Source organism: Marmota monax, unplaced genomic scaffold, assembly GCF_021218885.2.
Source record: "Marmota monax isolate L192 unplaced genomic scaffold, Marmota_monax_Labrador192_F-V1.1 WCK01_AAM20220418_F8-fsc02106, whole genome shotgun sequence".
NCBI classification, from domain to species: Eukaryota; Metazoa; Chordata; class Mammalia; order Rodentia; family Sciuridae; genus Marmota; species Marmota monax.
This window is the reverse complement of record NW_026692569.1, coordinates 9,988-23,015: the sequence shown is the minus strand read 5'-3', so window position 1 is coordinate 23,015 and position 13,028 is coordinate 9,988. Positions and strand designations below refer to the sequence as shown.

Sequence of the window (13,028 nt, the reverse complement as noted above, 5' to 3'; positions counted from 1 at the left end):
AGTTGGCAGTGTTGGTCCCACTCGCTGCCCACCTGGCTGGCAGCTCTCCTGCAGGACACCCACTTTCCTTCCAATTTCCTTCATCTTCCCTGAGGAAAAGGACCCCAAGCTGAGGCCTGAGAAGGACGGGAGGTCAGCCAGGGGAAGAGAAGCAGGAAGCGCTTTCCTGAGAGGGCCCAGCGCCTCTGCAGGGGGTCAGGGGCATCCACTTGACAGGATCCAGTGGCCAGGTGGTACCTGTTCTCAGTGCCCACAGGCACAGACTCCGCCCCTCTCCTGCTGAGCGGCAAGCACAGGTGGTCTGGGCCCTGGCTGAAGTGAGGAGGCTGCCCGGGGTGTCTGGGAATGCTTTGGGGAGGTTGGCACATGCATTGTGCCTTGGGGGAGACCTACCCTCCATGTGGATGGCACCATCCAGCCAACTGAGGGCCCCAGAGAGAACAAAAGGCAGGAGGGAGGGTCCTGGCTCTTCCCCAGAGCCAGGTCTGGAGGAGTCGGGGGGAACTCCACGTCCTCCAGGGTTTGGACTCCAGGACTCACTCCAGCAGCCCCCTGGGCTCTTGGGCCTTCAGGCTAACAGTGGTCCATGGTTTCCTCGGCCTCCCTGGTTCTGAGACCTTTCCACTCAGACTGGACCATGCTACCAGCTTCCCTGGTTCTCCAGCTGCAGGTGGCTTTGGGGGGACCTCTCGGCCTCCATAAGGGAGTGAGAATCCCCTAACACCTCCTCTCTCTCTCTCTCTCTCTCTCTCTCTCTCTCTCTCTCTCTCTCTCTCCACACAGGTCTCCTAGCAGTTCTTTCTCTCTAGAAAGCCCTGGCTAACCCAATGTCTCAAGGCATGGTGGCTGGGCAGGCGCAGGTGGACGCCCCATGGAGCTGACGGGGCTCCCCCTGAACAGGGCCCCCTCCTGCTATTTGATTTGCATGGAACATCTTTCCTTGATTCTCTTCATGCAGCCCTCACTACTGTGACTACTCCAGACCCCACAAAACCTGGGTCCCCCCTGGGAAAACGCAGGAGGATGAGGTACAGGACGGGCCCTTGGCTATCAGGGCCTCACTGAAGAGAACGGTTCATCTGAAGAGCAGATCCAGGGTCCGGGCTCGCCTGAGGCTGAGGGCCGAGGAGATCCGTTAGAAGGCCTAGGAGAGGAGGACATGGTCATGCTTCATCTTGCTGGACTCTGCTGGTCACTGTGCGAGCCTGACAGGAAGACAGGGGTGGACGCTGGGGTCAGCTGACATTTACCTCAGCAGCTTAGGTAAGAGGAGAGTGGCCTCCTCTGCGTGGTCCCAGAACCTCTCTCTTAGACTCTGCTGGAGGCTCACGGCCCTGGGCAGGAGGGCCGTCCTTACACAGCAGCATGCGTCCAAGAGGCCAGGCAATCCGAGCCCTGCTGGTGACCACATGCCAAGGCCACGCTAGACTGTGCTGGATGAAATTGCATCATCAGCAGCTGCAAGGGCCCATTCTGACAGGAGTGGGTGGGCGCCTGCCTCCCTCCCTCATCCGTGAGCCCCCAGAAGCAGGGATCTGCTTTCCTGGTGTCGCACTTAGGAACCAGAGATTGTGCCTGTGTATTCACTGCTGGCTGGAACCCCAGCTCCCGGCTACTCACACCAGACCAACACCTCACACATCCTGCAACTGTTGTAAACACAGCATGGAAAACCATCCTTTACCCACTTAGAGCTTTGCCACTTTACAGAGCCCCAGAGTGCACCCGATGTCCGCCACCCAGGGATAAAATAAACCCTGTTAATATGAAGGAACCCAAGTGGCTCCTGCCTTTGGGACTCTGTCCTGGTTGTCCCCCACCATGCTGCTGAGCAGCTCCTGTGCACAGGAGCCCATCCTCCCTCAGGGCCCCCTGCCCTCCTCCCTCCTGGGCTGTGTTCCCTGCACCACAGCCTCTGGAAGGTCTCAGCCTGGGGGGACTCTCTGTGCAAATCTATTAGCCCTGCCTGGATGACTCACTGGGTCCCGCTGCCACCTTGTGGTCATCTGTTTTTCTTTGTTCAACCCTGGTATCCAGAACGGACACATCTCACCAGAACATCCTCCCCTGGAACTCTATCCCCATTGCCCAGGAGCCAAGGGACAGGTCCTCATTGCCAGGTTGTCCCAGCAGACGCTGGATCAGGGCTGCCAGATGCACGGTGTGTCTCAGTTCACCAACTTTGTCTCCAAATCTGCCGTCACCACCCTGAAACCCTGGGCCAACTTCCCATGGGCAGATTGTAAAGAACTTAATTGATGCTTTTTAAATCAATCAATAATAAGAAGAAAGCATTTCCATGCAGTGATGTCGCGACCCCTTGCCCGCAAGGAAGACGCAACTCAGGAATCTTCTTTCAACAGTTTATTCAGGCCCTTGATATTTCTTCTTCTCTCTCTCTGATGCCCCTCCCAGCCTTAATAAAGCATCCCAAGCCCCAATGCAAAGCTGCCGCGTGGAGCTTTCTCACAGGGTGGTGAAAAATCATGTGCCAACTTTCCCAGATAAGGAGTTGTTTGTCACAGACCACAGCGGAGCCAGCGTCATCTTGTAATGGCGACCATAATCTGCAGAAACGGCAGAAGCGGCTCACCACAGTTCCCCCTTTTCTGTTTTCTTAAAACAATACAGGAGAGAGTAGAGGTCCTATCCCACTGTGCAGAAGTGGCTGCATAGTATGACTCAGTCCTAAGGAGGCGCCTTCCCCAGATCTGAAGCCATATCAGCCGACGCCTTTTTTCGTGGGGCGGGGCGTGAACGCGTCTAACCCGCATGCAATAGGACATGCTCTCCTTGAGGTCCACGTCAAGGATCACTCAAGTGCAGTGCCTTGCCTCGCATCCTGTATCGTGATGATGGTGGACGAAGGGGGATAGCTGAGGCTGAACTGTGGCTGTTTATAATGACAAACAAGTTGACAGCACCCTGAAAGAAAGGCACGAACTTCAAGGCGATAGAAAAGCACTAGTGTGGAAACCCATCTGCGTGCAATGGCAGTAAGACCGGCAGAGTGCAAGGGCTTTCCAACACTAAGAGAATAACAAGGAAAGTCATGTCGATCCCAGTGCAATGTTATAATAACTTGGGGTGTAACGACCATGACAAAGGTTTACTGCTTAAGATGTGCAAGCCAGACTTGAGGCGAGTTGCCATTTTCTAAAGCTGCAAGAGCTTGTATGATCATAGCCTTTTCTTGTGCATGGCGAGTTTTAAGGCGACAGAGAAGCCACAAACAGAGTACAACACTGAAGCAACACATTGCACCAAAAATGCCTACTCCCACCCACTCTTTGAAGAAGGAAAAAGCAGAAGATATCCAATCGGTGAATTGACCCAAAGTCACGGGATCGACACGGGTACTGTTCAAGACAGCTATCTGGGTTAGTTGAGACTGGATCATGTTTTCTGCTTCCATGGACCAGGTTCCAGATAGATACTCTCCGATGACGCGGGAGGCATTTCTGGAATCATAAAATCTGACAGAGGTTATACATAAATGTGCACGTTGATCAACACAACCCAAATGTACTAGGTCAGACAATTCCTCAACTTGAGCTTGAAGCAGATCTATCCTTTGATTAGCAGCCAGAATCCCAGATAAAATGTGTTGATTAATTCTACTTTGAGATTTAAGTATGGTGGATGTTTGTTGAATAACCTGATTAATGGTGGCAGCAGTTTGTACTTGACTGGCCATGGCCACTCCGGCCGTAACTGCTGCAGCAGCAGACACTGCCACAGCTGTCACTATAGCTGCCGTAATTCCAAAATCTCTACGGGCTCTAATCAGTTCAACAATAGGAAAAGACTCTGGATCTGCAGTAACCGGGATCGGGACAAAGGTTGGAAATTTCATAACCATTGCCGTAGTCCAGGAGCCATTCCAACACTCAGACAAATAACAGGTAATATTAGAACAATTAAGCATCCCCTGTAATGTAACATTAGCCAAAAGAAACAGGAACGGAGATTGGAGACGGACTGCTGCGGAGGGTAATGTAGCATTAGATAATTGTGAATTATTTGCAGAAATTTTAAGCCTCCTACCTCGCTCCGAGTCTTGGGTACTGCCAGAAACATTAAACAGCCAACTTTGGACTCCTAATATTTCCCTGGGGAAACACAAGCGCGGACTAGACTAGCCCAATCTGAGGGAGTCATGCAAAATCTAGTAAGTCCCTCCACCTGAGTGAGAGTGAAAGCGGCATCTATGCCATAAGTGCGGACAGATTCTGCCAAGGTTTTAATTATCTTAAAGTCTAAAGGCTCATGATATCTTCCCCTGTTATTGTCCTGAAATACAGGGTATGCAAGTCCCATATCTGTATTAACTGTCCTCCAAACTTGTGCATGAAAAGATCTCCCGGAACCTTGGCTCCCCCCCACATACGGAGGTGGGGCAATCGGCACCATATCTTCTTCTAGATATTCTACCTCCTCCTCCTCAGAGTTTTGTTGACCAATGTTAACTCCCTTCCCCTTCTTACAGTAGGCCTGCGTGCCCTGTGTCTCCTTTTTCTTCTTTTTCATTTTTATCTTATGTAGTTGTTGTAACAATATATCAAGGTCCTCAGAACTCTCTGAGTCGCTTGTGTTCTCAGGCGTTTTTAATTCGGTCAAGTCTGGGTAGAGCCTTCTCCTATTTTTATCTTCAGGCTCTTTTGCCTTCTCACTACTGTTACTTTTAATACTCTCTGCCACTCCACTACATGGTCCTTCAGATTTTTCCTCATGCAGTTGCTCAAGAATAGCTTGACCCTCACTCACAGCTTCCTGGCATTTACCATCTGTAAGGCAACCACGGACCATTTTCCAAAGGGGTATCACCCCACCCTCTAATATGCCCTGCTCAGAAGCAAAGTCAAGATCTTTGCCTAATTTATCCCAACTAGGCACAGTAAGGCTGCCCGAAAATGCAAACCACGGTGCAGCGATATCTATCTTCTGTAAAAATCTCTGTAAAGTACTATGTTTCACTTCCAGTCCCTTGGAACGTAACAGGCCATCTAGGGCCAGGAGAAGCGGACTTGAAGATGCGGCACCCATGACACAACAACAAAGGAAGCACAAAAAAAAGAAAGCGAAAGTAGAAGCGAAAGTACACAGTGCAGCTGCAATAAAATGTAAGGCTCTCTCTTTCATTACAGAGGAGCTGTCCCGCTTTGGTCGCGGATCCCACTTACTAGGGACTAACCCCGCTTTGATCGCGGATCCCACTTACCTGGGACTAACCCCGCTTTGATCGCGGATCCCACTTACCTGGGACTAACCGGTGCACCACCCCTGACTGTTGAAAGTTCTGGTTCCCGGGTTTCGGCACCACTTGTCGCGACCCCTTGCCCGCAAGGAAGACGCAACTCAGGAATCTTCTTTCAGCAGTTTATTCAGGCCCTTGATATTTCTTCTTCTCTCTCTCTGATGCCCCTCCCAGCCTTAATAAAGCATCCCAAGCCCCAATGCAAAGCTGCCGCGTGGAGCTTTCTCACAGGGTGGTGAAAAATCATGTGCCAACTTTCCCAGATAAGGAGTTGTTTGTCACAGACCACAGCGGAGCCAGCGTCATCTTGTAATGGCGACCATAATCTGCAGAAACGGCAGAAGCGGCTCACCACACAGTGACCCCTGATTTTTGGCACTCACACCAAAAAAACTGGTGGAGGGTGATGACTAGAATAAGATGTTCTGAATGAGACCAGCTCCAAGTCTCTGACATGCTTCTCTGCCCTGGAGTGACAGTGACAGGCCACAGAGAGAAGCCCCTGCCTGAAACTCCCAGGGGTCCTGGTTGCCAAGATGGGTGTGGGTTAATCTGGAAGCTGGTGTTAGAGCCCGGAGCCAGGTCCTCACCCTGGGCTGCTCTCCCTGGGCCCAGCTGCTGTCCCGTCTGCTGATTCCATTAGACCTGCTGATGCCCATGTGTCCTTTATCCCCCCAATAGTGCGGAATCTGAGGCCTACACTGGGCTCGGGGAACACAGGTAAATAGGGCCCGGTTCCCAGTCTGCAAGCACCCAGCTGTCACTCCGGCGTCGCCTCAAGCATTTATTTACTTCAACTGCTCCCTTATTTTCAGATTTGATACATACAAAACAGCACACCAGATGCCATAAGAAAGCTTTCTTGAAACCCATATGAAGTTTATTTAGATTTCTTGTCTTGCCTGCTTCCCCCGTGAGCCAAATGACTGTCAATCATGCCCACACTTTCATTATCAGAAACGCATGCTTGCTTTCTAGCATTTAGAAAAATAAGATGACACCCCCTTCCTGCCCTGGCAGATGACAGGATTTGTTTAAAGGCGAGTTTTGCTGTGGCACGCGGTGGTATCCCCAGCAACATGGCTCATGAAGCCTGTGAGACAATGTTCCTAGCTGGGCGCTTTCCCACTGCGTGGGGAGGTATTTAACTTTGCACTTGAACTTGAGTTAGAGGTGATCTGAGACCACAAACAAACAAGAGGTAGGTGTCCGTGTCAGGAGGCCCTGGATGAGGGGTGCCGATGAAGCAGCTCTGTTTTAGGGCCTGCTGGTGTGAACAGCCTCTGGGGTCAACACAAGAAGACAGGCCAGTCCCCACCAGGCTAGGCGCGTGGAGCCAGGAGAGCTGAAGGAACCACTGTGGAATCCACATTCCCGCTCTGCCCTGCTCCCAGCTGCTGACCTGCTTATGCCACAGTGCAAGAGAGATCTGTTAAAAATGGAAAAGTCACCATCTGATGCTGACAGAGCCCCCCCGGAGCTCCCACCCTGCTCCCTCAAGCGCAGGCTTTGATCTGGGGAGCTGTGCCCTTGAAGAGGCCTTTTTGGCTAATGCAGCTTTTGGCTCTGACCCATGGAGTTAATGATGGTGAAGTCCATTTTCCTCTCTATGGACATTTCGACATGATGGCCAGAGGAGGTAATTATTTCTCCCTTCAAATTGAATTAAGCATTTTAAGAAGATGGCACTTTTGTCTTTGCATGAGGAAAATCTGCTTCCTCATTATCCCTCAACCCTGAGACCCTCTCCTGCGGTGTCTGGATTGGATTTCTTTATTTAAAGCTCCCCCGCTGCCTGCACGGACACAGGAGAACCATCTGGCTGGAGAGATTCCGAGAGGGGCTTTGGCAGAACGAGGGCTTCAGCTGCCTTCCTCATGCGGGATTGTACTTAGGAGTAGGCCCAGTGGCGCGACAGTCGTGCAGTGGCCAGGACTCTAGTTTTGCAACCTTCAGAATTCAATTTAATGGGATAGGTGATTTAAGACACAGGAGAGCATAAGTATACCTAATAATTCCACTTAAGAATTTAAGCCTAAACTTTACATCAACGTCTGTCGAAGGAATTTCCGTTGCTGCTCTGTTATGCCCTCACCTACACACAAAATAGCACTCAGGCGCTTAATATCGTAAGCCTGACAAGCTCCCCGTCACGGTGGGGAGAGGGGAAAAGGAAGAATGCAGCAGTTGACACTCTGATGAGACATGGGCGCCACAGAGCTAGGCAGATGCTTCGAGCAACCACGTGCTGCAGAGGAAAATTAAATGGGCAGGTGAGCTTCGGAGGTCCCCAGGAAACCCAGATCCCCCAGAACTTGCACTCCTGGAAGCCTCGGAGTGCCTTCTGGTGACACGGAGCTTGTCGGAGCACATCAGGCACGTGCCTGTGAAAACCCACTGAAGGCCATATGGCACCTGCCAGCGAGGGGCCGTCCCCTGACACTGGAGACAAATCTTCCAACAGTCTGAATTCTCCACGCTTCACTTTCAAGCCCCAAGTGCTGTTTGATTGACACTCAAAGAAGCAGGGGATGGTGCGGCCACTTCCAGCATCCTCGGACCAAAGGGAAAAGGCAGCCCGCGTTGGGCCAGCGGATCGCTCGCGCTGTAGGGACGCACACGTAGGCATCAGTGTCAGGGTGTGTGCTTCCACCAGCCATTGCTGGGGACAGCGCTCACGTGTGGGTACTGTCACGACGGCATTGTCTAGAACAGCACAACAGGGTCAGAGGACACAGCCTCACCAAGCTCTGCTGGAGCTGGGTTTGCAGAAGTGTGAGGTCATCCCTACAGGAAGACGGGGACAAAGCCAGTGCAGCACCTCTGTGTTACCCCTAGAGGTCTGACCCATCAGGGCGAGCCTGGGGCGTATGCTGTGACCCTGCAGATTTCACGATGGTGAAATCCCTTGGGCATGCTGTGAAGTGACAGCTTGCACTATGAGCATAAGCCCCAGGCACAGAGGACATGGACAACTGCCCCAAGGGGCATCAGTGGACCGAGGCTGTGAGCGCGTACTCAGCCACAGGGTGTTACGGGAGGCTGTTTCTCAACTAACTTAAATGGTCTTAGGAAAAGTCACTCAGCCCCGACCGAGACTAAGACTGAGATGTTGGTGCCAAAGCTGCTTATGAAGAATGTCACTGATTTTCACAGTTGATGGTTAAAATATAAATGAATATATTACTTTACATATGTGGCTTTAAATTTACCCAAAGACCTAAATAAGTCTTAAAAAAATATATTTGCATATTGTATCTATCTGTCAAAAAGTTTAAATTAAAATTGGCAATAAAACCTTTAAAAATCATTTCATTGTAAAATCATGGCTGGTCACACTGGTTTTGAGGTGGCCTTGTTGGGGTTCTGTTCTCATGTAGGTGAGCCCCCTGGAGGGGGTCAAAGGCGCTCATGGTCTGTGGGGTGTCAGATGAGGGCCGCAGGGGAAGCTGTGAGGCCTGGTCCATGCCAAAGCTTACAGGTGTGACCGGGGCTTGGATGTCACTCTTGGAAATGGTCACTTTGTTCTGCCTACTGTTTACAGGTGTTTGAAGACTTTACACTAAGTGCAGGGTGACTTAGCGCCACCCTTGGTTAAAGTAAGCTGTCCCCAGGCCCACGCAGCCACACAGGCCCACACAGCCCACGGTGAGGTAAGACAGCAGCAGTCCCCGATGCACTAGAATGGCCTATGCTCTGTGGTCCCCAGGCCCCACCACTCCCTATTGCCTTTGGGGGTCAGCTTCACTCCTGTGGCTAGGCTGGGCCTGGCCCCTGTGGACATCGGTATCTAGGGCTCCAGCCCCCATCATACTCTCTTCTATATGGAAGGGACTGAGTTCTACAGGATACAGACCCTGCAGGGCTGCTAAAGAAATGAGCTATCAAGGCATGAAAAGATGTGGCGGGAGCCCAGATGCACATTGCTTAAGTGACAGGTGCCAATGGTGCTAATCTGAAAAGGCCCCGTGGGGTATGATCCCAGCTCTAGGACATTCTGGAAAAGGCAAAAGTACAGACAGGGAAAGATCAGTGGTTGCCAGGGGTTACGGGGAAGGGAGGGCTGCACAGGGAGGACAGGGGTTTTTAGGGCACTGGAACCACTCTGCAGGATGCAGTAATGATGGATGCCTGTAGTTACACGTTTGTCCAAGCCGCCAAATAGAAGATGAACCCTGATCTAGACTGTGGACTCCGGGTGATAATGATGAGCCAGCGTGGGCTCAGGAGTCCAACAAATGTGCCCTGTGGTGGGAGAGGCTGGTAGCAGGGGAGGACGTGCATGTGCGGGGACAGGGCACATGGGGACGCTTTGTACCTTCTTCTCAAGGTTGCTGTGAACCTCACACTGCTCTAAAAATAAAGTCTTTAAAAATCTCGGCACCTTCTGTGTATCATCAATAAATGCACACGAGGAGACGCATGCGCATCTGTTGGGGCGAGCACCTCGGCTTTCAGAAGTTTGTTTGATGGCAGGGACAGGGACATCTGTCGCCTGGAACGGGAGCCTGAATGACAGTGGCCGGCCTTGCTCTTCTCTGTAATGGGATCTCAAAGGCAAGATGAGATGACGCCGGCAGCGAGCTCTGAGAATAGCAAGGCACCGTCCCAAGAGCTCAGAACCGTTTGCCTCCATCCACGGCTACTATTTTATCTGTGGCTAAGAATACAAAAGTGGGACAAGCTATAGGAGATCAATTTTAAATCATCCGAAGCTACAGGGAAGACACTCTCCGAGTTTGTTTTGAAATGAGATAAGCTATGTTGCTGCCATGGCTTTTAATAATGAGAGGCAGAGGGAGGGCCACCGGCTATCCACACTTCTCCCTGACACCGCGCTTTATAGAGGCCACACTTGGGCCAGTTGCCGCAATGGAAATCATTTATTTAAGACTATGAATGTGAGTTCTGCTGTCCCTTAGGAATATTGTCTTTACTGCAAGAAAACAATTGAAAAGGCACATCATTGATGAGCTTGCCCCAGATGCATCTGGGCAAGAGACTGTTATTGGAAACTTTGCATGTGGAATGCAATTCTTCCTTTAGGAAAGGGGACAGAGGGGCGAAATCAAGAACCACACACAAGAGTCACTCCTCACGGCACCCCTGGGAGATGATGAAGTTGTGCCCACTTTCCAGAGGAGGCAACTGACCATATCAGGTCTAACCTTCATTGCTCTGGAAGTCCCCTGACTCTGCTGACCGCTCCACCTGGTCTGGATGTCCTCTGTGCCTGGACATAGCTGTCCCTGGGTTCCCCTCCACCACCACCCCAGGGACCCCTGCACCCCTCGTCTGCTGGACCCCTGCATTCTCTGCACCTATGCCTTGCTTTTCTCTTTTCTCCCTCACGTTGGTAGACAACCTTGATCAGGATATTCCTGAAAAAGGTACAAGATATTTTGGAGACATCATTTGGACCCCATCTGTGTGAAACCCCCATCTCAGTGCTCACGTTGGCAGTGCCCATGGCTATACTGGCACAGTGTGATACTTAAGGGACACCACCTTTAAGTCCCTGAAGCTTTGCTTCAACAGGAGACTTTGAGCATGTGGAGCTGGAGCTACAGTGACACTCACTGAATCAGAGTGGCCCCAAAGGCAGGACGGAACGTGAGGGTCCAGGTCTGCAGGGTCAGGCTGGGCAGGATTTTCATTATTTCATGCCAATAAACCCATCTGTGCTAACACAGTTGAGGATAAAACCACGGAGCAGAATTATTGAGCTAGGCCTTAGAAAGCTGGGTTGGCACAAGGAGAACTGTTTTCAGTCTGGGGAAATAAATTAGAATATGCAAAGCATATAAGTACAATACCATTAACTTAGAAGATAAAAAGGTGCATAATTTAGTGAAGCCAAACATAAATGCCCTCCCTCAGCTCCCCAAACGCCACCTCTTTCTTCCCACCTCAGTTTATCATTTTTATTGTGATTGCCACAGTTTATGGAAAGAGAAAATAATCTATATTTATAATGGGGCATTATTTGCATATATTCCGTTTGCAATTTACTGTGCTGTGCACCCTTAGCAGAAGTTGATTCCAACAGCTGTGTCTGAATGTCTTTAAGATCTCTGATATGTATGCACTTCCTTTGTAATGGAGAATTTCTTATCCCGAAGAGAAGTCTCAGGCAATTAGATAAATATTTTATTCTAATGCTGATCAATCTTCTCCATAATAGTTATCCCTCTGATAAGAAGAGCAAGCAAATATTTTCCTATGAAGGAATTAAAAAGTGTCTATTTTTGCTTCCAGGTAACAGAATATGTTTATCGATGTAGAATAAATGATATGAGACAGTGGATCAGCTTGGGAGGCTCCGTCTCTCTTACAATTTCATAAAGATGAGGTGCACTGGAACCCTAAATCAACGAGATACGTTTAGTCCTTAAAAGCACATTCAATTCATGCTTTCAATTCAGCACTTTTACATTTTTGGGGGGGTCAACAGCAAAGCGTGGTAGCCCCCAATCTATTTCGTTTTTAGCAGACTCATCTTTGTGCATCTGAATTTCACCATGGGAAATGAACCAATGGATAATCAGCATAATTACAAATACTCTCTGCTTGCAGCAAAACAGCCACAGTGTTTCATTTTCTCCCCAACCATTGTTAGGAGACCTGAGACAGCACCATGCAAATTTCATAGACAAGAGAGCGCTTGTCCCAGGGCTCTGGAAAGAGCACCGCTAGTGACAGTCAAGATTTGATTTGAGACTCCTCTCCCCTCGTGTACGTTCTGAGCAAGACGTCCTCACGGTGATGACACTCCCATAACTAATGGAAATTCGTCAGTATTTATGGAATGGTCACAAGATTCAGAGCACTGAATGAAATAGCACAGAGTTTTCCTCTTTAAAAAATATGAGGTTGAGCCCTGCATACAATTTTTGAAGGGGTCTCTAAAACCTGAACCCTCACAGCCATGCACTGGGAAAGGCACACATCAGAAACAGAGAGCCTGACGAATAATTGCAAAGTAAATACAAACATGACCTTGACCTCAACACAGGTCAAGGAGTAAACACCAGACTGGCCGAGTCCTCTGCTGCACCTGCCGATGAGCCCCACACACGCTTCCCACCAGGCCTTCAGTCAGCTGGGTCTGTTCTGAGTCACATTGAGGGAATCAGCACAGGGCCATAGTCCTTTGTTGCTCACCTACACGTGCCTGTGTCCCCACGGTGCATCCGTTTCCACCTTGCCCTGGGGTGTCCCGTGTGACTATGCCAACAGGTACTTACCCATCCGCCCACGAGGAGCATTGGCCCTGTGACAGATTAGAAGCTATTTTAATAAAAGTTGTCAGTAACTTTCGTTTCTTTTTCTCTTTCTTCTTTCCTTCCTTCCTTCTTTTCTTTTTGGTGCTGGGAAACGACCCAGGGCCTTGTGCCTGCTAAGCACATGCTCCGTCTCTGGCCACACCTCCAGTCCCCAGGAACCTCCCTGTGGAGGTGATTCTGCTCATGTAAAACTTGTGGTCCCAGAGTTTCAACAAATTTCATTTTAGAAGATAATGCCGAGTAATTTCCATAGTTGCTGGACTGGTTTCCATTCCCATGGGCAGTGTAGAGAATTTCATTTACTACATTTTCCCACCAACATGAGGAACCTGTTCGGCCATTTGGGTGGGACCATGAGTAATCTCCTCATGACGTTCATTGGTACTTCAGTGACTCAGGAGGCCGAAATCATTCTGATAGATTTATTGATTCTTTGGGCTTTAACCACCCACCCACCCACCCCCATTTTTTGAATTGCCTTTTCA

The 13,028-nt window shown here is 50.1% G+C and overlaps 1 protein-coding gene across 2 annotated transcripts; it reads right to left on the bottom strand.

The window, feature by feature from the left end:
* Positions 1 to 2,356: 2,356 nt before the first annotated feature.
* Positions 2,357 to 5,577, bottom strand: LOC131424224 (endogenous retrovirus group K member 113 Gag polyprotein-like). Of its 2 annotated transcripts, none has more exons than XR_009226907.1 (2): positions 5,260 to 5,577; positions 2,357 to 3,476 (listed from the first exon to the last, which is right to left on the bottom strand). XR_009226907.1 is itself a non-coding variant. In XM_058579768.1 (2 exons), exon 2 carries the CDS (start codon positions 5,140 to 5,142, stop codon positions 4,102 to 4,104), a length of 1,041 nt encoding a protein of 346 aa, XP_058435751.1. In that variant the 5' UTR covers positions 5,143 to 5,221; positions 5,260 to 5,577; the 3' UTR covers positions 3,487 to 4,101. The 2 variants fall into 2 exon arrangements, 1 of the variants encoding a protein (XP_058435751.1); XM_058579768.1 differs by lacking the exon at positions 2,357 to 3,476 and adding an exon at positions 3,487 to 5,221.
* Positions 5,578 to 13,028: the final 7,451 nt, after the last annotated feature.